At 58.4% G+C, this 22677-nt stretch overlaps 1 protein-coding gene across 4 annotated transcripts; it reads left to right on the forward strand.

Moving 5' to 3' along the window:
• Positions 1 to 599: 599 nt before the first annotated feature.
• Positions 600 to 18561, forward strand: SH2D6 (SH2 domain containing 6). 4 transcript variants are annotated; one of them, XM_073325156.1, is made up of 10 exons: positions 600 to 766; positions 2578 to 2612; positions 9192 to 9312; positions 9464 to 9516; positions 10235 to 10316; positions 10745 to 10858; positions 16007 to 16056; positions 16373 to 16456; positions 17622 to 17775; positions 18094 to 18561. In XM_073325156.1, exons 1-10 carry the CDS (start codon positions 754 to 756, stop codon positions 18438 to 18440), a joined length of 1053 nt encoding a protein of 350 aa, XP_073181257.1. In that variant the 5' UTR covers positions 600 to 753; the 3' UTR covers positions 18441 to 18561. The 4 variants fall into 4 exon arrangements, with proteins under 4 accessions (XP_073181257.1, XP_073181256.1, XP_073181255.1 ...); XM_073325155.1 differs by lacking the exon at positions 600 to 766 and adding an exon at positions 6816 to 7399 and having other exon boundaries at positions 2535 to 2612; XM_073325154.1 differs by lacking the exons at positions 600 to 766; positions 2578 to 2612 and adding an exon at positions 5864 to 7399.
• Positions 18562 to 22677: the final 4116 nt, after the last annotated feature.

Here is a 22677-nt window from a genome sequence, read left to right on the forward strand (position 1 = left end):
GCTGGTGCCCCTCACTCCCCACAGCCCCCTGCTAGCCCCGCCCTGGGCTCCCCACCCCACAGCTCAGCCGGTGCACCTCACTCCCGACTCACAGCCCCCTGCGAGCCTGGCCCTGGGCTCCCCACCCCACAGCTCTGACGGTGCCCCTCACTCCCCACAGCCCCCTGCTAGCCCGGCCCTGGGCTCCCCACCCCACAGCTCTGACGGTGCCCCTCACTCCCAACCCACAGCCCCCTGCTAGCCTGGCCCTGGGCTCCCCACCCCACAGGTCAGCTGGTGCCCCTCACTCCCCACAGCCCCCTGCGAGCCCGGCCCTGGGCTCCCCACCCCACAGGTCAGCCGGTGCCCCTCACTCCCCACAGCCCCCTGCGAGCCCGGCCCTGGGCTCCCCACCCCACAGCTCAGCCCCAGGCTGAAGAGTCCCACAGTGGGGGGGACAGGGCTGCTGACTAGATCCAGCAGGGGATGCCATGGGGGGGCGCCATGGGGAGTGGGGCAGTGGCTGTGGGGGGCACCATAGGGAGTGGGGGTGCCATGGGGAGGGAAAAAGGGGGATGCTGAAGGCTCTTTGGGGATAGGCTCCCCTCTGCCCCCCTTCTGCCCTGACCCCACTCTGGATTCCTTTCAGAACATCTTCGGGAGGAGCTGCAGCCCGTGAGTAGAGCAGCCTCCGGGCTGAGGGCTGGGGGGTCCATCCCTGGCCCTGGCCCCGCCGCGGGATCAGTCCCTGGAGGCCAGAGCCTGGATGGGCACATGGGGGGCAGGGGTAGGGTGACCAGGCGTCTGATATTAGGGGCTTTGTCTTATACATGCAACTATCCCCCCCACCCCAAAAAAGAAAATGTGTCTAGTTTTCACGCTTCCTGTCTGGTCACCCTAGGCAGGGAGACCGGAGGGGGGGGGTCACCCGGCTGGGAGAGTGGGGGAGAAATGTGCAGGCAGGGCGTGATGTGCAGGGCAGTGGGGTGATGCAGGCATGGGGGGCTATGCAGGGGGGTGATGTATAAGTAGGGGCATAGCGAGCAGATCGAGGGACGTGATTGTCCCCCTCTATTCGACATTGGTGAGCCCTCATCTGGAGTACTGTGTCCAGTTTTGGGCCCCACACTACAAGAAGGATGTGGAAAAATTGGAAAGTGTCCAGCGGAGGGCAACAAAAATTATTAGGGGACTGGAACACATGATTTATGAGGAGAGGCTGAGGGAACTGGGATTATTTAGTCTGCAGAAGAGAAGAATGAGGGGGGATTTGATAGTTGCTTTCAACTACCTGAAAGAGGGTTGCAGAGAGGATGGCTCTAGACTGTTCTCAGTGGTACCAGATGACAGAACAAGGAGTAATGGTCTCAAGTTGCAGTGGGGGAGGTTTAGGTTGGATATTAGGAAAAACTTTTTCACTAGGAGGGTTGTGAAGTGCTGGAATGCGTTACCTAGGGAGGTGGTGGAATCTCCTTCCTTAGAGGTTTTAAGGTCAGGCTTGACACAGCCCTGGCTGGGATGATTTAGTTGGGGATGGGTCCTGCTTTGAGCAGGGGGTTGGACTAGATGACCTCCTGAGGTCCCTTCCAACCCTGGTATTCTATGATTCTATGTGGGGGCAGGGCAGTGGGGTGATGTGGGCATGGGGGGGCTATGCAGGGGTGGGGGTGACATGGGCACAGGGCAGTGGGGTGACATGGGCATGGGGGCTATGCAGGGGTGGGGGTGATGTGGGGGCGGGGCACTGGGGTGTTGTGGGCATGGGGGGCTATGCAGCAGGGGTGATGTGGGGGCAGGGCAGTGGGGTGATGCGGGCATGGGGGGCTATGCAGGGGTGGGGGTGATGTGGGGGTAGGGCAGTGGAGTGATGTGGGCATGGGGGGCTATGTGGGGGTGAGATGATGTGGGGGTGATGTGGGGGCAGGGCAGTGGAGTGATGTGGGCATGGGGGGGCTATGCAGGGGTGGGGTTGATGTGAGGGCAGGGCAGTGGGGTGATGTGGGCATGGGGGGGCTATGCGGGGATGGGGTGATGTGGGGGTGTTGCACGGGGCAGGGCAGTGGGGTGCTGTGGGCATGGGGGAGCTATGCGGGGATGGGGTGATGTGGGGGTGTTGTGCGGGGCAGGGCAGTGGGGTGATGTGGGCATGGGGGAGCTTTGCAGGGGTGGGGGTGATGTGGGGGCGGGGCAGTGGGGTGATGTGGGCATGGGGAGCTATGCGGGGGTGGGGTGATGTGGGTGTGATGTGGGCATGGGGGAGCTATGCAGGGGTGGGAGTGATGTGGGGGCGGGGCAGTGGGGTGATGTGGGCATGGAGGGGCTATGCAGGGGGAGTGATATGGGGGTGATGTGGGGGCAGGGCAGTGGGGTGATGTGCGCATGGAGGGGCTATGCAGGACTGGGGGTGATGTGGGGGCGAGGCAGCAGGGTGATGTGGGCATGGGGGGCTATGCAGGGGTGAGGTGATGTGGGGGTGATGTGGGGCAGGGCAGCGGGGTGATGTGGGCATTGGGGGGCTAAGCGGGCGGGAGGCGATGTGGGCACCATAGGGATGGAGCAGGGAGGCTCATGGGGTCCTATTGTGTCTCCTCCCCACAGGCCTCAGACCCCACCCCCGCCCCCCGAGCGGCCGGGTAAGTGATGGTCCCAGCCCCAGGAGCCTGGGGGGGTCAGTAGCAGCAGCTGGCTAAGCCAGGCCTGGGATGGCTGCATTACTCCCCCAGCCTGCCCTGTGTGGAGGGTGTGACGGGACCCCCCAGTACATCCTGTGACCCCTTAACTCGCCAGCCTGGGTTGCCCCTCACAGAGCTTCGCCAGCGACAAACAGCAAACCCAGCCCAGCGCTGCGATCAGTCACCACCAGCATGGGGAGCCTCACACCCAGCTACATTGCGTGTTCCCTGAGCCTCTCATGAATCACCAGAGAGGCACCAGCCCATCACTCAGCCCCCAGCCTCGCACCCCAGAACTTCCTCTGCTCAAGGGCCCCTTGCACAGTGCAAGCCCATTCATTAGTTCACCGCTTCGACAGAGGGTACTGAACACACACCAGCCCCTGTTAACCTGAGCTCAGATTCCCTGAGCACTTCCACCAAACCCCATTGTTCGGTGAAATAGAACACGGATTTATTACCAGAAAGATCGATTGTAAGAGATTATAAGTAGCAGGCAGAGAGATCAGAGTTGAAAGAAAAGGAGGACTTGGGGCACCTTAGAGACTAACCAATTTATTTGAGCGTGAGCTTTCGTGAGCTACAGCTCACTTCATCGGATCCGATGAAGTGAGCTGTAGCTCACGAAAGCTTATGTTCAAATAAAGTGGTTAGTCTCTAAGGTGCCACAAGTACTCCTTTTCTTTTTGCGAATACAGACTAACACGGCTGTTACTCTGAAACAGATCAGAGTTGGTTAGAACATAAGAGTGGCCAGACTGGGTCAGACCAAAGGTCCATCTAGCCCAGTGTCCTGTCTGCCGACAGTGGCCAATGCCAGGTGCCCCAGAGGGAATGAACAGAACAGGGACTCATCAAGTGATCCGTCCTGTCGCCCGTTGCCAGCTTCTGGCAAACAGGCTCGGGACACCATCCCTGCCCAGCCTGGCTAACAGCCATTGATGGACCTGTCCTCCATGAATGTATCTAGTTCTTTTTTGAACCCTGTTATAGTCTTGGCCTTCACAACATCCTCTGGCAAAGAGTTCCACGGGTTGATTGTGTGTTGTGTGGAAAAATACTTCCTTCTGTTTGTTTTAAAGCTTCTGCTTCTTAATTTCAGTTGAAAGAAAAGGAGTACTCATGGCACCTTAGAGACTAACCAATTTATTTGAGCTTAAGCTTTCGTGAGCTACAGCGCACTTCATCGAGTGAGCTGTAGCTCACGAAAGCTTAGGCTCAAATAAATTGGTTAGTCTCTAAGGTGCCATGAGTACTCCTTTTCTTTTTGTGGATACAGACTAACACGGCTGCTACTCTGAAACCAATAATTTCAGTTGGTGGCCCCTAGTTCTTGTGTTATGAGAAGGAGTAAATAACACTTCCTGATTTACTTTCTCCACACCAGCTTTTCCAGGCTGAAAAGTCCCAGTCTTACTAATCTCTCCTCATATGGAAGCCAGTCCATATCCCTAATCCTTTTTGTTGCCCTTTTCTGAACCTTTTCCAATTCCAATATATCTTTTTTGAGATGGGGCGACCACATCTGCATGCAGTATTCCAGATGTGGGCGTACCGTGGATTTATAGAAAGGCGACATGATATTTTCTGTCCTATTATCCATCCCTTTCTTAATGATTCCCAGCATTCTGTTTGCTTTTTTGACGGCCGCTGCACATTGAGTGGACGTTTTCAGAGAACTATCCACAAGGACTCCAAGATCTCTTTCTTGAGTGGTAACAGCTAATTTAGACCTCATCATTTATAGGTATAATTGGGATTATGTTTTCCAATGTGCATTACTTTGCATTTATCAACATGGAATTTCATCTGCCATTTTGTTGCCCAGTCACCCAGTTTTGAGAGATCCTTGTGTAGCTCTTCACAGTCTGCCTGGGACTTGACTATCTTGAGTAGTTTCGTATCATCTGCAAATTTGGCCACCTCCCTGCTTACCCCTTTTTCCAGATCATTTATGAGTATGTTGAATAGGACTGGGCCCAGTACAGACCCCTGGGGGATACCACTATTTACCTCTCTCCATTCTGAAAACTGACCATTTATTCCTACTCTTTGCTTCTTGTCTTTTAACCAGTTACCAATCCAGAGAGGACCTTCCCTCTTATCCTGTGGCAGCTTACTTTGCATAAGAGCCTTTGGTGAGGGACCTTGTCAAAGGCTTTCTGAAAATCTAAGTACACCATATCCACTGGATCCCCTTGGGGCACATGCCCATTGACCCCCTCAAAGAATTCTAGTAGATTGGTGAGGCATGATTTCCCTTTAACCCATGTTGACTCTTCCTCAACAAATTATGTTCATCGACATGTCTGACAATATTGTTCTTTATTATAGTTTCAACCAGTTTGCCCAGTACTGAAGTCAGACTTACCAGCCTGTAATTGCTGGGGTCACCTCTGGAGCCCTTTTCAAAAATTGGCATCACATTAGCTACACTCCAGCCATCTGGTACAGAAGCTGATTTAAATGATAGGTCACAGACCACAGTTAGTAATTCTGCAATTTCACATCTGAGTTCCTTCCAAACTCTTGGGTGATACCATCTGGTGAATACCATGAGAAATAAAAATAAAATGTCCAGTCTAAATTCTACAAACTAAGCAGGATTAGAATCAAGCATTTTCTCTCCTTAGTAGATGTTACAGGCAGCTCACAGTTCTCAATACACAGGCTGGATTCCCTTTCAGTCTGGGACCAATCTCCCCAGTTCAAAGTCTTTGTCCTCCAGACAATTGATCTTGCAGCTGTTGAGATGGGGGAGGGGAGAGGGCAAGTGATGTTGTCACTGCCCCTCTTTTACACTTTCATCCAACCAGGATCTTTCTAGCAGCTGTGACGTGGGGTCAAGCAGCCCCCAAACTGCACCTGCCCTCTCTGAGGAGCCTCTGGGAGGGAATTGTTCTTGATGAACCATCAATGCCTGTCTGGCCAGTGATGGCTGCTCCTTTGTTGCCACTGAAAGGCTGGTTGTGGGTGTCTTCCCACCTCACAATGTATTTCACAATGTAACTGTGACGAAGTGGGACTGTTCTTAATGTTTCCTCTGAATAGTGTGGGGGTGCCTCAGTTTCCCCTAGGCAGTTCTTAAGTATCTAGGGGGTGGAGTAAGGGTGTATGATCATTGCAGAGCCCTAGAGGGCATGTGTGTGCCCTTACTGCACCCCTTAGATACTTAAGAACTGCCTAGGGGAAACTGAGGCACCCCCACACTATTCAGAGGAAACATTAAGAACAGTCCCACTTCGTCACATCTCTCCCCCCTTCGAGATCGAACTGAGCGGGGTCACTTTAGCTGGTGACCTGGGGAAGTTCGAAGCCACCAACGTTCCCATGGATGCCCCAGCATCTCTCCCATTCCTTGGTAGGAGTTACACCAGGTTCTTCCAGTTTCACGCCCTCCCTTAGGTCAGGGGTGGCCGATAGCACTCGCAGGCCGCATGTGGGAAGGTTTATTCAGCCCATGCCCTTTGGCCACCCCAAGAATGTCTCCCCATTGACCATTACCTTCTGCTCCCACTGGAGGTCCGAGGGGCCTGGCCCCAGGAAACTCCACACAGACATATAGGTTGGGGTCAGGAGTGGGAGCCTGTCCACATCCCCACCCATCTGGCTGACGGAGTCTATGGCCTTGGGACCCAGCAAGGGAGCTAGACACCGGGGCTTTTCCGCAGGGTCACCCTGGTTCAAGTCGCCAGCCTGCTCAAAGGCAGTGAGGTGGGCATCCACACCCCCCCCCCTCCTTAACCAGGGCAGCAATTTAGTCTCGAGGTTCCCTGCGGAACTGGCCCCCCGGGATCTATCCCCACTCACCCCGGGGAGGTCCCCTAGGCCTCTCAGCTCCCCACCGCCAGTTCATCCTGCTGCTGCTTCTGCAGCTCTTTCTCGGGCTCTCGCTGTCTCCCACGGTCCTCTTGCTCTCTCAGACTCAGCTCCAATCCCGTCCGTCTCCAATCCCCCGATGGGGAACCCGATCGTGAAGACCCCCGTCTGGTCGGGGACAGGAGTCTTGGCGATGCCTGGCTCCCACTCCAGCTGCTCCCAGATCCTGCTATAGCCCCAGTTGGGGTCAGGAATCTGTTCCTTAGAGCAATCATCCTCCTCCAGCTGCACGATTAACTCTGCTTTGGTGAACTTTCCAGCGCTCAACCCTCTCTTTTTGCACAGGGTTACAACGTCCTTCTTAAGGAGTCGGTGACAGGCCATCACTCCGCTCCTCCCAAGTTGTTGTGGACTCACAGGCCCGTGTGTTCTCAGCTCCCCACAGTTTCCAGGGAGAACCCCTAGTGTGCCAGCCCTTCTCGAGGTCACCTCCTCTTTGCCAGGGTCGAGCTGCAGACTCCTCTGCCCCTGGGACCGCTCGCTGCAATCCCCAGGGGAACCCTGTTACTGCACAGTCCTTCTCGCTGGTCACACACTCCCAGGGGTTAACCGCCCCCCGAAACCGCTCCTCTCTGAGCCTTCAGCATGCCTGGTCCTCGGCAATCCCCCTTCGTGTTACTGCTCCCCAGTCACTTACTGCAGGAAGCGCCATCCACAGGGTGCAGTATATCCCACCACTGCCACCAGTTGTCACGGAGTCCCTGGGCGAGGCTCTGGAACTGCTCCCCATGAAGCCAGTCAGGACTCTGGGGAAGTCGCCTCTCTGTGAGCAGCCTGTCTTCAGGACACACAGCTCACACAGCTTCCACCTTCCTGGGTCTGACCTCGGAGCATTCAGCATCCTCTGCCCCTCCGTGCGCTTCCCCCCAGTGAGTCCGCTCAGGCGGGGCTCGTGGGGAAGCCAGAGGGTCCTGCACCCCAACTCTGCAGTCAGACGTGACTCTCAGCCACCCAGTAACACAGAAGGTTTATTAGACGACAGGAACATGGTCTAAAACAGAGCTTGCAGGTGCAGAGAACGGGACCCCTCAGCTGGGTCCATTTTGGGGGGCAGTGAGCCAGACAACCACGTCTGCCCTTCACTCCATGTCCCAGCCAGCCCCAAACTGAAAACCCCCTCCAGCCCCTCCTCCTCTGGGCTTTGTTCCTTTCCAAGGCCAGGTGGTCACCTGATTCCTTTGTTCTCCAACCCTTCAGCTCTCACCTTGCAGGGGGGAAGGGCCCAGGCCATCAGTTGCCAGGAAACAGGGTGTCGGCCATTCTCTGTGTCCAGACTCCTGCACACACCTGCCCTCTAGGGCTCTGCAATGATCATACACCCTTACCCCACCACCTAGATACTTAAGAACTGCCTAGGGGAAACTGAGGCACCCCCACACTATTCAGAGGAAACATTAAGAACAGTCCCACTTCGTCACAGTAACACGCAGACCAATGTTAACTTCCCATACAATGAGAGTACACACAATTCAACAGGATATTAATGTTAGATCAGATACCTCACAAGGCCCTCACATCATCACCTCACAAAGGTGAAAATGGTGACTATGGGGTTCCAGGGTACTACTGTGGGGGACAGAGTGTCATGGAGGGAGGTCCTGAGGGGTGGGGCAGGTCCATAGATGGGCAGGCAGAGCCACTGACAGCCCCGTGTGTGTTACAGAGAGCAGGGAGCATGCGGTAAGTATGGCCCAGGCACAACCCCACCCCTGCCCCGCCCACTGAACCCCAACCCCGCTCCCACCCACCCACAGCCCCACCCACTGCTCTCTGCTCTGCCCCGCCCACTTCACCGTAACCCCGCCCCCACCCAGACACAGCCCCACCCATTGCTCCCTGCCCCACCCTATCGACTGAACCCCCAACCCTACCCCCTCACAGCCATAGCCCCACCCACTGCTCCCTGCTCTGCCCTGCCCACTTCACCATAACCCCGCCCCCACCCAGACACAGCTCCACCCATTTCTCCCTGCCCCACCCTGCCCGCTGAACCCCCAACCGTATCCCGCCATGGCCATAGCCCCACCCACTGCTCCCTGCCCCACCCCCACCCCACCCTATGCACCCTGCCCCCACCTAGCCACAGCTCCACCCATTGCTTCCTGCCCCACCCTACCCACTGAACCCCCAACCCTACCCCCCCACGGCCATAGCCCCACCCACTGCTCCCTGCCCCACCCCACCCACTTCACCGTAACCCCGCCCCCACCCAGACACAGCCCCACCCATTTCTCCCTGCCCCACCCTACCCGCTGAACCCCCAACCCTACCCCCCCACGGCCATAGCCCCACCCACTGCTCCCTGCCCCACCCCACCCACTTCACCGTAACCCCGCCCCCACCCAGACACAGCCCCACCCATTTCTCCCTGCCCCACCCTACCCGCTGAACCCCCAACCCTACCCCCTCACAGCCATAGCCCTGCCCATTGCTCCCTGCTCCATCCCACCCACTGCACCCCCAACCCTGTCCCCACCCTGCCCACTGCTCCCTGCCCCACCCCCACCTCACCCTATGCACCCTGCCCCCACCTAGCCACAGCTCCACCCACTGCACCCCTCATGCAACCTCTCACCCCAACCCACTGTGTCCCCCAGCCATTGCTCTGCCCACTCCCCTATCCCCAAGGCAGCACCCACCTGCCCCCGTCCCACTCCGCAGGGTCCCAGTGTGGCGGAGGAGTCAGAGGAGGGGGACACGTATGAGGCGCCCCCCTGTGAGAGCCAGGCCTGGAAGGTGGCTCCAGCCAAGAGGCAGGAGGACACGGACGGCACCTACCTAGGTAACGGGACCTGGGGGGCAGGAGACTGGGAGGCTGGCAATGGGGGAAGGGAGCAGGGGGCTGGGAGTGGTGAGGGGCAGGGTTGGTGGGGGTTGGAAGGTTGGGGGGCAGCGTGGCCCCCTGTGCCCATCTCACCTGTCCCTGCCTCCAGATCACGCCACTGCCCGGCGCTGCTCGGAGCCCTTCACCCAGCTGCGAGCCACGGTGAGTGAGCAACCCCCACCCCACACCGAGCCCCCAGCACCCCCAATCCCCTCCCCCAACACCGAGCCCCCTGCACCCCCAATCCCCCTCCCCCAGCACTGAGACCGCAATCCCCCATTCCTTTCCTGCACCCCACACCGAGCCCTCTGCACCCCCAACCCCCCTCCCACACTCCACCCCACACTGAGCCCCCTGCACCCCCAATCCCCCTCCCCAACACTGAGCCCCCTGCACCCCCAATTCCCTTCCCCATGCCCCATCTCCCCCAGGCTGATCTTCCTCTCCCCAGGCTGAGCCCCCACACCATCAACTTGCTTCTTCTGCTCCCCCACCCCCAGTGCTGGGTCCTCCCAGCCAGCACCCCTGATGCCCCCTGCCAGGGAGAGATGAACAGACAGGGTGAACAGACAGGGGGCTCCCCTTCACCTAAGAGTCATGGGCCCCAGGAGGCCTCCCAGCCCCCTATTGCCCCTCCCATGCACCCTGTGGCCACCCTCTGAGGTGGTGACATGGCACCATGTGGCCAGGTACGTTCCAGGAGAGCCCAGAGAGCCCCATAGCCCACCACTGCCACCATTTACCCCATGGAACCACCCTGGCCCAGCCAGCTCCAAAACTGGGGACTCAGGAGTTGGGCCCAGGAGTTACTCATAGGGGGGCAGTTAGAGACCATGGGGAGCCTGGCTGGCTGGTAACCAGTCCCTGTTGTAACCCACAGTTCCTGTCGAAGCTCAGCCTGGTGCCTGGCACAGATGCTGGCAACAGAGAGGAGATGCCCCGGGGCCTGGCCTGCGGGAAAGGTGAGGGTCTGGGGGGTCTGGGAGGGGGCTGCTTTGTGGAGTGACCCCCTTCCCCACAGACCCCGAGTCCCCCCAGCCTGGGAGCCTGGCAGAGCCACTTGGAGGCACCCCGGGACCCATGCAGGCTGGCGCTGGCCACAGGGCTAGGGGAAGCCTGGCTCCCTGCCCACCTTTGGGGTCCCCGTTTGCCCCTGCCCCGTGTGGGAGGGGATCTCTTTGCCCAGGATAGTGATTGCCATGGTGACAGGTGGGCATGCTGATGGTTGCTGGGGTAGTCGCGTTGGGCCTGTGGGGCATCCTGGGGGCTGAGTCTTTGGAGCTGGGCCCTGGGGCCCCTTGGGCTCCCCACACGCCCGGCTTGGCCACGCAGCCTCTTGCCCCTGGGTGGCCCCTCGCGCCCGGAGCTGAGCCGCCTCCTTCCCTTACAGGTCTGGACAGAACCCGGGCAAAGCTCCCGCCAGCTCCCACAAGTCGCAAGGTCTCCCTGTCCGGCTCCTTACCGAGGCCCCTGCCGACACCTGCAGGCCCCACTGCACCCCGGGGTATGTGGGGCGCCGGGTTTGGTAGATGGGAGGTGGGGGAAGTTTCTGGGGGAGGACTGGGACAGCTGGGGGGGCTTCTCCCTGCGGGCTGGTGGGGGCTCCTCAGAATCCCCCAGGCCTTTCCTGGGGGCTCCCCAGATGGGGTCCCTCTGTTCTCTTCAGTCCTGCATGGGCTCCGGATGCTTCTGCCCATCCCATAGCCCCCTCCAATTCCTCCCATCACCCCACAATCCCTTACCCCCAGCCCGTCTCCCCCCCGCAATCTCTGTCCGCAGCCTGTCCCTATCCCCCCACAGTCTCTGCCCCACCCCAGGCCTGTACCCATGGACGTGCCCCACCCAGTCACATGGTTTAGTGTCTCAGGGCTCCCCAGGACTCCAGTGGTGACCCCCCTCCTTTCAGGGGGGGATTAGCCTCTGCTGCTCACTTCACCTTGTTCCTGCACCCACAGATCCCAGCCCGACCTCGTGGGTATTGAAGGGTATGTGCTGTTTAGGAAAGGCAAAGGCGGGGAAGTAGCATTGTCTATCAATGATGAGGTGGACTGTAAAGAAGTAAGAAGCGATGGCATGGATAAGACTGAGTCTGTCTGGGCAAAAATCACATTGGCGAAGAAAACTGCTGGAGCCTCCCCTGGGATAGTGCTTGGGGTGTGCTAGAGACCGCCGGGATCCGACGTGGATATGGATCAAGCCCTCTTTAATGTTTTTAATGAAGTAAATACGAATGGAAACTGTGTGATCATGGGAGACTTTAACTTCCCAGATATAGACTGGAGGGCAAGTGCCAGTAATAATAATAGGTTTCAGAGTAGCAGCCGTGTTAGTCTGTATTCGCAAAAAGAACAGGAGGACTTGTGGCACCTTAGAGACTAACCAATTTATTTGAGCATGAGCTTTCGTGGGCTACAGCTCACTTCATCGGATACATTCAGTGGAAAATGATAAGTAATAATAATAGGGCTCAAATTTTCCTGGCTGCGATAGCTGAACCAACAAGAGGGGATGCCATTTTAGATTTGGTTTTGGTGAGAACCTTAAGAACTGCATAGGGGAAACTGAAGCACCCCCACACTATTCAGAGGAAACATTAAGAGCAGTCCCACTTCGTCACATCGACAACCTTGGTTCAAGCAATCATGAGCTAATTCAGTTCAAACTAAACGGAAGGATAAACAAAAATAGATCTGTGACTAGGGTTTTTGATTTCAAAAGGGCTGGCTTTAAAAAATTAAGGAAATTAGTTAGGTAAGTGGATTGGACTGAAGCACTTGTGGATCTAAAGGTGGAGGAGGCTTGGAATTACTTCAAGTCAATGTTGCAGAAGCTATCGGAAGCCTGCATCCCAAAAAAGGGGGAAAAATTCACAGGCAGGAGTTGTAGACCAAGCTGGATGAGCAAGCATCTCAGAGGGGTGATTAAGAAAAAGCAGAAAGCATACAAGGAGTGGAAGATGGGAGGGATCAGCAAGGATAGCTACCTTATTGAGGTCAGAGGGATAAAGTGAGACAGGCTAAAAGTCAAGTAGAGTTGGACCTTGCAAAGGGAATTAAAACCAATAGTAAAAGGTTCTGTAGCCATATAAATAAGAAGAAAACAAAGAAAGAAGAAGTGGGACCGCTAAACACTGAGGATGGAGTGGAGGTTAAGGATAATCTAGGCATGGCCCAATATCTAAACAAATACTTTGCCTCAGTCTTTAATGAGGCTAAAGAGCAGTTTAGCGATAATGGTAGGACGACAAATGGGAATGAGGATATGGAGGAAGATATTACTGTACAGAGGTAGAAGCCAAATTCGAACAGTTTAATGGGACTAAATCGGGGGGCCCAGATAATCTTCATCCAAGAATATTAAAGGAATTGGCACATGAAATTGCAAGCTCATTAGCAAGAATTTTTAATGAATCTGTAAACTCAGGGGTTGTACCGTATGATTGGAGAATTGCTAACATAGTTCCTATTTTTAAGAAAGGTAAAAAAAGTGATCCGGGTAACTACAGGCCTGTTAGTTTGACATCTGTAGTATGCAAGGTCTTGGAAAACATTTTGTAGGAGAAAGTAGTTAAGGACATTGAGGTCAATGGTAATTGGGACAAAATACAACATGGTTTTACAAAAGGTAGATTGCGCCAAACCAACCTGATCTCCTTCTTTGAGAAGGTAACAGATTTTTTAGAGAAAGGGAACGCAGTGGATCTAATTTACCTTGATTTCAGTAAGGCGTTTGATATGGTGCCACACAGGGAATTATTAGTTAAATTGGAAAAGATGAGGATCAGTATGAAAACTAAAGGTGGATAAGGAACTGGTTGAAGGGGAGACTACAACAGGTCACACTGCAAGGTGAACTGTCAGGCTGGAAGGAGGTTACCAGTGGAGTTCCTCAGGGATCGGTTTTGGGACCAATCTTATGTAATCCTTTTATTACTGACCTTGGCACAAAAAGCTGGAATGTGCTAATAAAGTTTGTGGATGACACAAAGCTGAGAGGTATTGCCAATTCAGAGAAGGACCAGGATATCATGCAGGAAGATCTGGATGACCTTGTAAACTGGAGTAATAGTAATAGGATGAAATTTAATAGTGAAAAGTGCAAGGTCATGCATTTAGGGATTAATAACAAGAATTTCTGTTGTAAATTGGGGATGCATCACTTGGAAGTAACAGAGGAGGAGAAGGACCTCGGAGTATTGGTTGATCACAGGATGACTATGAGCCGCCAATGTGATATGGCCGTGAAAAAAGCTAATGTGGTCTTGGGATGCATCAGACAAATTGGAGGATTGGGCCAAAAGAAATCTGATGAGGTTCAATAAGAATAAGTGCAGGGTCCTGCACTTAGGACGGAAGAACCCAATGCACAGCTACAGACTAGGGACCGAATGGCTAGGCAGTTCTGCGGAAAAGGACCTAGGGGTGACAGTGGACGAGAAGCTGGATATGAGTCAGCAGTGTGCCCTTGTTGCCAAGAAGGCCAATGGCATTTTGGGATGTATAAGTAGGGGCATAGCGAGCAGATCGAGGGACGTGATCGTTCCCCTCTATTGGACATTGGTGAGGCCTCATCTGGAGTACTGTGTCCAGTTTTGGGCCCCACACTACAAGAAGGATGTGGATAAATTGGAGAGAGTCCAGCGAAGGGCAACAAAAATGATTAGGGGCCTGGAACACATGACTTATGAGGAGAGGCTGAGGGAACTGGGATTGTTTAGTCTGCGGAAAAGAAGAATGAGGGGGGATTTGATAGCTGCTTTCAACTACCTGAGAGGTGGTTCCAGAGAGGATGGTTCTAGACTATTCTCAGGTTTCAGAGTAACAGCCGTGTTAGTCTGTATTCGCAAAAAGAAAAGGAGGACTTGTGGCACCTTAGAGACTAACCAATTTATTAGAGCATAAGCTTTCGTAGTGAGCTGTAGCTCACGAAAGCTTATGCTCTAATAAATTGGTTAGACTATTCTCAGTGGTAGAAGAGGACAGGACAAGGAGTAATGGTCTCAAGTTGCAGTAGGGGAGGTTTAGGTTGGATATTAAGAAAAACTTTTTCACTAGGAGGGTGGTGAAGCACTGGAATGCGTTACCTAGGGAGGTGGTAGAATCTCCTTCCTTAGAAGTTTTTAAGGTCAGGCTTGTCAAAGCCCTGGCTGGGATGATTTAGTTGGGGATTGGTCCTGCTTTGAGCAGGGGGTTGGACTGGATGACCTCCTGAGGTCCCTTCCAACCCTGATATTCTATGATTCTCTGATTTCCAGTAGAGATAAGGAGGCGTTAGTACCGGTATACAAGGCACTGATGAGACCTCATCCGGAATAGAGTGCGCAGTTCTGGTCTCCCATGTTTAAGAAGGATGAATTCAAACTGGAACAGGTCCAGAGAAGGGCTACTAGGATGATCCGAGGAATGGAATACCTGTCTTATGAAGGGAGACTCAAAGAGCTTGGCTGGTTTAGCCTAACCATAAGAAGGCTGAGGGGAGATATGATTGCTCTCTATAAATATATCGGAGGGATAAATACCACGGAGGGAGAAGAATTATTTAAGCTCAGTACCAATGTGAACACAAGAACAAATGGATATAAATTGGCCATCAGGAAGTTTAGACTTGAAATTAGACAAAGTTTCTAACCATCAGAGGAGTGAAGTTCTGGAACAGCCTTCCAAGGGAAGCAGTGGGGGCAAAAGTCATATCTAGCTTCAAGTCTAAGCTTGATAAGTTTATGGAAGGGATGGTATGATGGGATAGCCTCATTTTGGCAATTAATTGATCTTCGACTATTAGCGGTAGATATGCCCAATGGCCTGTGATGGGATGTTAGATGGGGTGGGATCTGAGTTACTACAGAGAATTCTTCCCTGAGTATCTGGCTGGTGAGTCTTGCCCACATGCTCCGGGTTCAGCTGATTGCCATATTTGGGGTCGGGAAGGAATTTTCCTCCTGGGCAGATTGGAAGAGGCTCTGGAGGTTTTTCGCCTTCCTCTGAGGCACGGGGCACGGGTCACTTGCTGGAGGATTCTCTGCTCCTTGAAGTCTTTAAACCACGATTTGGGGACTCAATAGCTCAGACATAGGTCAGGGGTTTGTCCTGACCCACAACCCCTGCTATCCCGGCCCTGGGCAGAGGCAGCCGTGGTCTCTCCCCATCCGGGTGTGGCCTGTTTGGGGGCTGGGGAAGGTGCAAGTGAGCTGAGGCCGGGCGGAGCCGCTTCGTCTGGGACTGAAGGGGAAAGGCAGGCGCTTGCAGGCCGGGCACAGCCCCTGGTGTCTGTGAGCACCCCCTGGGGGCAGAGAGGGGGAGTGCACCGCACAGCCGCGGCGCCCTGTTCATTGAGGAGCAGGTGTCCAGTCTCCCCGAGGCTGCTGGGCCAGTGGCTCCTGCCAGGCCTGGGAGCTGGTGGAGGGTCAGGGAGCGAGGATCAGGCTGGGAGCTGGTGTGGGTCAGGCCTGTGATCTCCCCAGGTCCTGGCTGAGTGTCAGTGACTACGGCGCCCTCCCAGGGCTGGGCCCGTGGGCGATAAAGGACCCACTACTGCTGCCAGCTGAGGGAGCTCCACTCAGGCTCATGGCAGAGGCCTGGGAGCGTGGTGCCCATGGCCCGGCTGGACGTCTGCCGCATCTCCTCTTAACCCGTCGGTGTCCTGCCTCTTTCAGCCTCGAGCAAAGCCCCAGCCTGGCCCAGGGGCAGCAGATCCCCGGCGGAGGTAAGCGCCTGCCCTGCCTGTGGACTCGCTGTGCCTGGGGGGCGGGAGGGGTGGCACCTTCCTCCCGGAGCAGCCAGCACAGCCTCTGGGAGGGGCTCACCCCGGGAGGGGGAAGATATAAGGGGGGGCCCCAGAGCAGAGATATGAGAACTCTCCCTTCCCCACCCTCCCCATGGTGGTCCCAGCTTCACCCCCCACCCCACCCCACCCCACAGGCAGCCAGGTGCATTCTGGGAAGATTCATCTTGAGCGTGTCAAGTATTGCCATGGGGGAGGATACACACGGCTGCTCTCACCTCTCCCCTGTGCTCCCCAGGATCCTGGCATGCAGGACCAGGCCTGGTATGCCGGGAGCTGCGACCGGCACATGGCGGAGAGCGTCCTGCAGGCGGTCAATAAGGTACCGGCTGCACTCGCCAGGCGAGGGCGAGAGCAGGGCTTGGCACTGGGAGGCAGGACTCCTGGGTTCTCTCCCAGCTCGAGGAGGGGAGTGGAGTCGACTTGTTGGGGAGGGGCTGGGAGGCAGGACTCCTGGGTTCTCTCCCAGCTCGAGGAGGAGAGTGGGGTCGAGTTGTTGAGGAGGAGCTGGGAGGCAGGACTCCTGGGTTCTCTCCCAGCTCGAGGAGGAGAGTGGGGTCGAGTTGTTGGGGAGGGGCAGGGAGGCAGGACTCCTGGGTTCTCTCCCAGCTCGAGGAGGAGAGTGGGGTCGAGTTGTTGGGGAGGGGCAGGGAGGCAGGACTCCTGGGTTCTCTCCCAGCTCGAGGAGGAGAGTGGGGTCGAGTTGTTGAGGAGGAGCTGGGAGGCAGGACTCCTGGGTTCTCTCCCAGCTCGAGGAGGAGAGTGGGGTCGAGTTGTTGGGGAGGGGCTGGGAGGCAGGACTCCTGGGTTCTCTCCCAGCTCGAGGAGGAGAGTGGGGTCGAGTTGTTGGGGAGGGGCAGGGAGGCAGGACTCCTGGGTTCTCTCCCAGCTCGAGGAGGAGAGTGGGGTCGAGTTGTTGGGGAGGGGCTGGGAGGCAGGACTCCTGGGTTCTCTCCCAGCTCGAGGAGGAGAGTGGGGTCGAGTTGTTGGGGAGGGGCAGGGAGGCAGGATTCCTGGGTTCTCTCCCAGCTCGAGGAAGGGAGTGGGGTCGAGTTGTTGGGGAGGGGCAGGGAGGCAGGACTCCTGGGTTCTCTCCCAGCTCGAGGAGGAGAGTGGGGTCGAGTTGTTGGGGAGGGGCTGGGAGGCAGGACTCCTGGGTTCTCTCCCAGCTCGAGGAGGAGAGTGGGGTCGAGTTGTTGGGGAGGGGCAGGGAGGCAGGACTCCTGGGTTCTCTCCCAGCTCTGCTGCTGACTGTCTGTGACTGTGAGTGGGTCAGTCCCCAGCTGTACTGTGGGGTCAGTGTGGGGGGATGGAAGGGGCCCAGAGCCCGTCCCCGGGGCTGTAGGGACCCTGTGGTGGTTCCTCCTGCACCCAGGAGCTGCCACAGGTCTGTGCCAGGTGGGGCCTGGGCAGGCCTGGCAGCGTCTCCCAGCGCCAGGTTGGGTACCCGCCCCAGTGCTGAGCAGCCCCCCTGTGCCCCAGGACAGCGCGTTCATGGTGCGCCAGAGCTCGGGGCAGGGCTGGAATCAACCATTCACCTTGGTCGTGCTGTACAAGGGCCACGTCTACAACATCCCCATCCGCTACCTGGAGAGCAGCCGCCAGTACACGCTGGGCAAGGACGGGAAGAGCCGCGAGGAGGTGGGTGCCAGGAGGGCAGGGGGTGCCAGGGAGCCCTGAGGGAGGGGCCTCTCCCCTTCCCCCTTCAGGGGCAGCCTCTCACCTGGGAGCCCTGGGAATGGGGGGGGACCCCTGGGAAAGCTCCTGGTCGCCCCTGCTGCTCGCTTGGCCCGGGGGGCGGCGGGTGGCAGCCCCAGGCCGGGGCACTCAATGGACAACTGGGAGCCAGTGGAACTGGGCGGGGCACATCCGGCCCTGGGAACGGCGCCCCGCGGAGGGTCGGGCTGGTCCCATTGCCCCCAGCCGCTCTCTGCTGCCATCTCCCCTTTTCTCCCCCAGCGCTTCGACAGCGTGGCCAGCATCGTCCAGCACTACAGCGAGCACCCCCTGGTGCTGATCGAGGGCAGCTCCGCCTCCAGGGTGCACACCTGCCTGCTCTTCCCCGTCAAGCCCTGAGGGCTGGGCCCGGCTGCTGCCACCCCCAGCTCTGCCATGCGGGATGCGAGGCTCTCTGCCCTGGCTGCTGCAGGACGGACAGCAGGGGGCGCCAGCGCTGCAGAATGCCCCCGTGTGGGGCCATGCAGCCCCTGCAGGGGACAGGGCTTGGGGGGCTGGGAGCTCCCCGGTCCGGCTGGGCTGACTCCTGCTTTCGCCTCTACAGCCCCGGTGGGGTCCGGCTCCTGTAGCCCTTGGCTCGGGCCCCTCTGCTGCAGTGGGGGGTTTGGAGCCTTTGGGTTTCTCTGGGTCTCGCTTGGCCTGCTGCTCATGGTGGGATCTCCAAGCCCCTGGGGCTCCTGGCCAGTGTCAGGTCCCAATAAACGTTGGGATGCGCCTGGTGCTGCCTCCTGGAGCCTCTTTGCTGCCATTGCCCGCCCCCGCCCCGCCCCATTTGCAGGCTGGGACCTTTCCAGAGCTGTCCACTCTGTGCCGGGAACTCCCTGGCCTTGGCCTCGCCCCAGCAGCTAATGCAGACAAGCGTGGGGGAGGGCGAGGCAATGAGACAGGCTGCATCAGATGCTGGGCTGGGACCCATGGGGCTGCTCGGTTCGATTCCTGCCACTTCCCTGCTTGGTGCCTCAGTTTCCCTTTCCACCATTGTCTAGTTAGCCCCACCCACAGAAAGTTCCATGCCCGAATCGTGGTCTGTGGCTGCACAGTGCCCAGCACAACAGGGGCCCAAGCTCGCTCTCTGGGGCTGGCCAGGGGATGGTGCTCCCCCGCACCCCACTCACTGACCCATTGATCCAGCTACAAGGTGGGGGATGCTGCACACAATGCACCCACCCCCCACATTCCTGGGCTCGTGGCCAGCGCGCCCACCGCCCCGCTTCCTGGGCTTGCGGCCGGCAGGAGAGGGGCCTGGGGCCTGGGACCCTCTCCCCACCCGGGCCCCAAAGGGGCTGGAGTGGGGAAGCCCTCTGCAATGCCCACACAGACCACCAGGGGCCCTCTGTGTCCAGGAGTTGGGTGTCCCTGGCCCTGGCCCTTTCCCCTGGGCCGCAGAGAGCCCCCTGCCTCTGAGTCCAGCATCCCCGCCCCCGCACCCCCATCAGCCCATTCCCTGCCCCCAGGACCCATCTCTCATCTTGCCTGGGGGCGTTAGTGGAGGCCTTGCCCCCCCCCAGCCCACATGGTGCCTGCCAGGCTTCTCGCTGCTGGGCAAAGCCCCTAGAGCCTGGGGCTGACAGATGCAGCGGGGCAGGGCCCCCTGCCAGGCCCCAGCCAGCTCTGGGGGAGTCTGGGGGACCCGCTGCCTTGGGGACCTTCCTCTCGCCTTAGGCTGAGCCAGGCACCCTGCAATGCCTGGGGGAGCAGCAGCGCCCCCAGGTCCTCTCTGCACCCCCCCGCCTCCAGCATCAGCCTCTGACCCCTGCCCGCCCCCGGCAGCATCTGCCCCCTAGCACCATGCTGGGGGCAGTGCAGACAGTGTGGGGAAAACGCCCCCTACTGGCTGCACGTCGGTGGAGTGGAGGCGGTTGGTACACCCTCCCCAGAGGTGGCTGCATGTGGGGGCACTGGTGGATCTCCCCCTCTCTGGCTGGCTGTGCAGCATGTCGGAAGCACTTGGCTCAAAAGGGGCAGGTGGTGGCAGAAGTGGGCCCCACACTGGGGTTGCCAGGCGCACGCAAGCCCAGCCTGAGCCATGGCTGCCCGGGGCCCTCACAGCTTGAGCAGCCCATCCCCCCAGGGGCGGGGTACGGGGAAACCCGCCAGGCCCCCTGACTGAGGGCTGCAACCGAACCAAGCACATGCCATGGGGGTCAGCCAGAGCCTGGCCGGGGCTGAATGTCGGCGGAGGCAAACTGTGCCAGGAGTGCCAGGAGCCTGGCTGGCACAGCTTAGGGAACGGGCCGCAGGGCCTTTCCCCTGCAGTACGCGCCCAGGTCCGTCGGGTAGGATGGGAACTGAACACACTCACCCTGCAACTGGTCTCTCGCACTCTCACCCACACACAGAGTCCTGCGTCTGTTCACACCCCCGACATGCCGGCTGGTCTCTGTCTCTCACACACACACGGACTGTTCACACGTGCACACAGTGTGATTCTTCACACTCACCCCACACTTTGGCGGTCCCCCAGCTCTCTGCCTTCCACTAACGGGCGAGGGTGGCAGCCAGTACCCCATTCACAGGGGCTGTCCGGCTGCCAGCCAAAGACCCTGCCCAGGCTGTGCTTACAACAGGGCAGGGTGCCCCGCGACCCCTAGAGCCGCTCTCAAGCTGGGGGGCCCCATGCATTACTGCCATGTCTGTGCCCTCCCCTGCCCCTAGGAGCCTGGGCCAAGGTGGGACCTGCTGGGTGGCCAGGCCTGGGACAAGGCCACAGCCGTGGAGGGGCTGGAGGCTGGGAGCGAGATCTACCACCCGCCGGTGGGGCCGGGAGCAGAGAGGATTCTGGGATATAACCCAGGCAGGGCCAGGGCGGGAGCAGAGGATTCTGGGATATAACCCAGGCAGGGCCAGGGCGGGAGCAGAGGATTCTGGGATATAACCCAGGCAGGGCCAGGGCAGGAGCAGAGGATTCTGGGATATAACCAGTGATGAGCTGCCACGCTCTTAACCGGTTCCCGCCTCACCCCACGAGGGGGTCGTGGCCCACCCCTGCCCCCCGGGGACTCCTGCCCCATCCACCCCCCCCCGCGTTCCTTGATGCCCCCCCCAGGACCCCTGCCCCATCCACCCCCCCTCCCCTGTCCCCTGACTGCCCCCAGAACCGGGCAGGAGGGTCTCGTGGGCCTCCGTAGTGGGTGCCTACCCCACCCTAAGAGCCAGAGGGACCTGCCGGGGGACGAGGTGGGGAGTCCCGGTGGTGCTTACCTAGGGCAGCTCCCAGGAAGCATCCGGCAGGTCCCTCTGGCTCCTAGGGGCGGGGGAGCGTAGCTGGGGGGGAGCAGGGGGAGCGGCCGCTCCCCCCACTGATCACATCAAAAGTGGCACCTTAGGCGCCGACTCCCGGGGTGCTCTGGGGCTGAAGCCCCCACAGGGAAAATTTGGTGGGTGCAGAGCCCCCCCGGCAGCTCCCCGCCCCCGGCCCCAGCTCACCTCCGCTCCGCCTCCTCCCCTGAACGCGCCGCCCCGCTTGGCTTCTCTGCCCCCCCACACCCCACCCCCACCCCGGCTTCCCACCGAACAGCTGATTTGCGGGAAGCCGGGAGGGCTGAGAAGCAGGCGGCGGCTTCGGGCTCAAGCCAAGGGTGGCGGAGGTGAGCGGGGGGATGTTCCCCTGCACGCCCCCCCCCCCGGGTTACCTGCTGTGGCGCGGGCGGCCCTCCTCGCCGCCCCCCCCCCCAGCTCACCTCCGCCTCCCTGAGCCTGAGCGCGAAGCCACCGCCTGCTTCTCAGCCCTCCCGGCTTCCCGCCGAACAGCTGATTCGCAGGAAGCTGGGGGGGCGGAGAAGCTGGGTGGGGTGGGGCGGCGCGTTCAGGGGAGGAGGCGGAGGTGAGCTGGGGCCAGGGGTGGGGCAGGGAGCTGCCAGTGGGGGCTCTGCACCTACCAAATTTTCCCCGTGGGGGCTCCAGCCCTGGCGCACCCACGGAGTCGGCGCCTAAGGTGCCACTTTTGGCCGGTTACATTTAGAAGCCCTCGCGGGACAACCGGTTCTAAAAGGGCTTCTACATTTAACAACCGGTTCTAGCGAACCGGCTCCAGCTCACCACTGGATATAACCCAGGCAGGGCCAGGGCGGGGAGCAGAGGATTCTGGGATGTAACCCAGGCAGGGCCAGGGCGGGGAGCAGAGGATTCTGGGATGTAACCCAGGCAGGGCCAGGGCGGGGAGCAGAGGATTCTGGGATATAACCCAGGTAATGCCAGGGTGGGGAGCAGAGGATTCTGGGATATAACCCAGGCAGGGCCAGAGCACGGAGCAGAGGATTCTGGGATGTAACCTGGGCAGGGCCAGAGCACGGAGCAGAGGATTCTGGGATGTAACCCAGGCAGGGCCAGGGCAGGGAGCAGAGGATTCTGGGATATAACCCAGGCAGGGCCAGGGCAGGGAGCAGAGGATTCTGGGATATAACCCAGGCAGTGCCAGGTCGGTAGCAGAGGATTCTGGGATGTAACCTGGGCAGGGCCAGGGCGGGGAGCAGAGGATTCTGGGAGATAACAGAGACTTGACTTGGTGGGGTAGCTCACATGACTGGAGCACGGTCACAGATGGGTATAAACTGTTCAGGAAGGACAGGCAGGGGAGGAAAGGGGGTGGATTTGCACTGTAGGATTGCTCAGAGCTCCAGTATGAAACAGGAGAAAAGCCTGTTGAGAGTCTTTGGGTTACGTTTAGAGGTGAGAGCAACAAGGGCGATGTTGTGGTGGGCGTCTGCTATAGACCACCAGACCAGGAGGAGGAGGTAGACGAGGGTTTCTTCAGACAATTGACTGAAGTTTCCACAACACAGGCCCTGGTTCTCCTGGGGGACTTCC

Source organism: Lepidochelys kempii, chromosome 26 (genome assembly GCF_965140265.1).
Source record: "Lepidochelys kempii isolate rLepKem1 chromosome 26, rLepKem1.hap2, whole genome shotgun sequence".
Classification (NCBI taxonomy): Eukaryota; Metazoa; Chordata; order Testudines; family Cheloniidae; genus Lepidochelys; species Lepidochelys kempii.

Coding starts and splice junctions, on each gene's coding strand:
- SH2D6 (XM_073325155.1), top strand. CDS start 7,259: ATGAAGCCAGTCAGGACTCTGGGGAAGTCGCCTCTCTGTGAGCAGCCT. Junction 9,313..9,463: donor CACGGACGGCACCTACCTAG/GTAACGGGACCT, acceptor CCCTGCCTCCAG/ATCACGCCACTGCCCGGCGC. Junction 17,776..18,093: donor ACGGGAAGAGCCGCGAGGAG/GTGGGTGCCAGG, acceptor TTTCTCCCCCAG/CGCTTCGACAGCGTGGCCAG.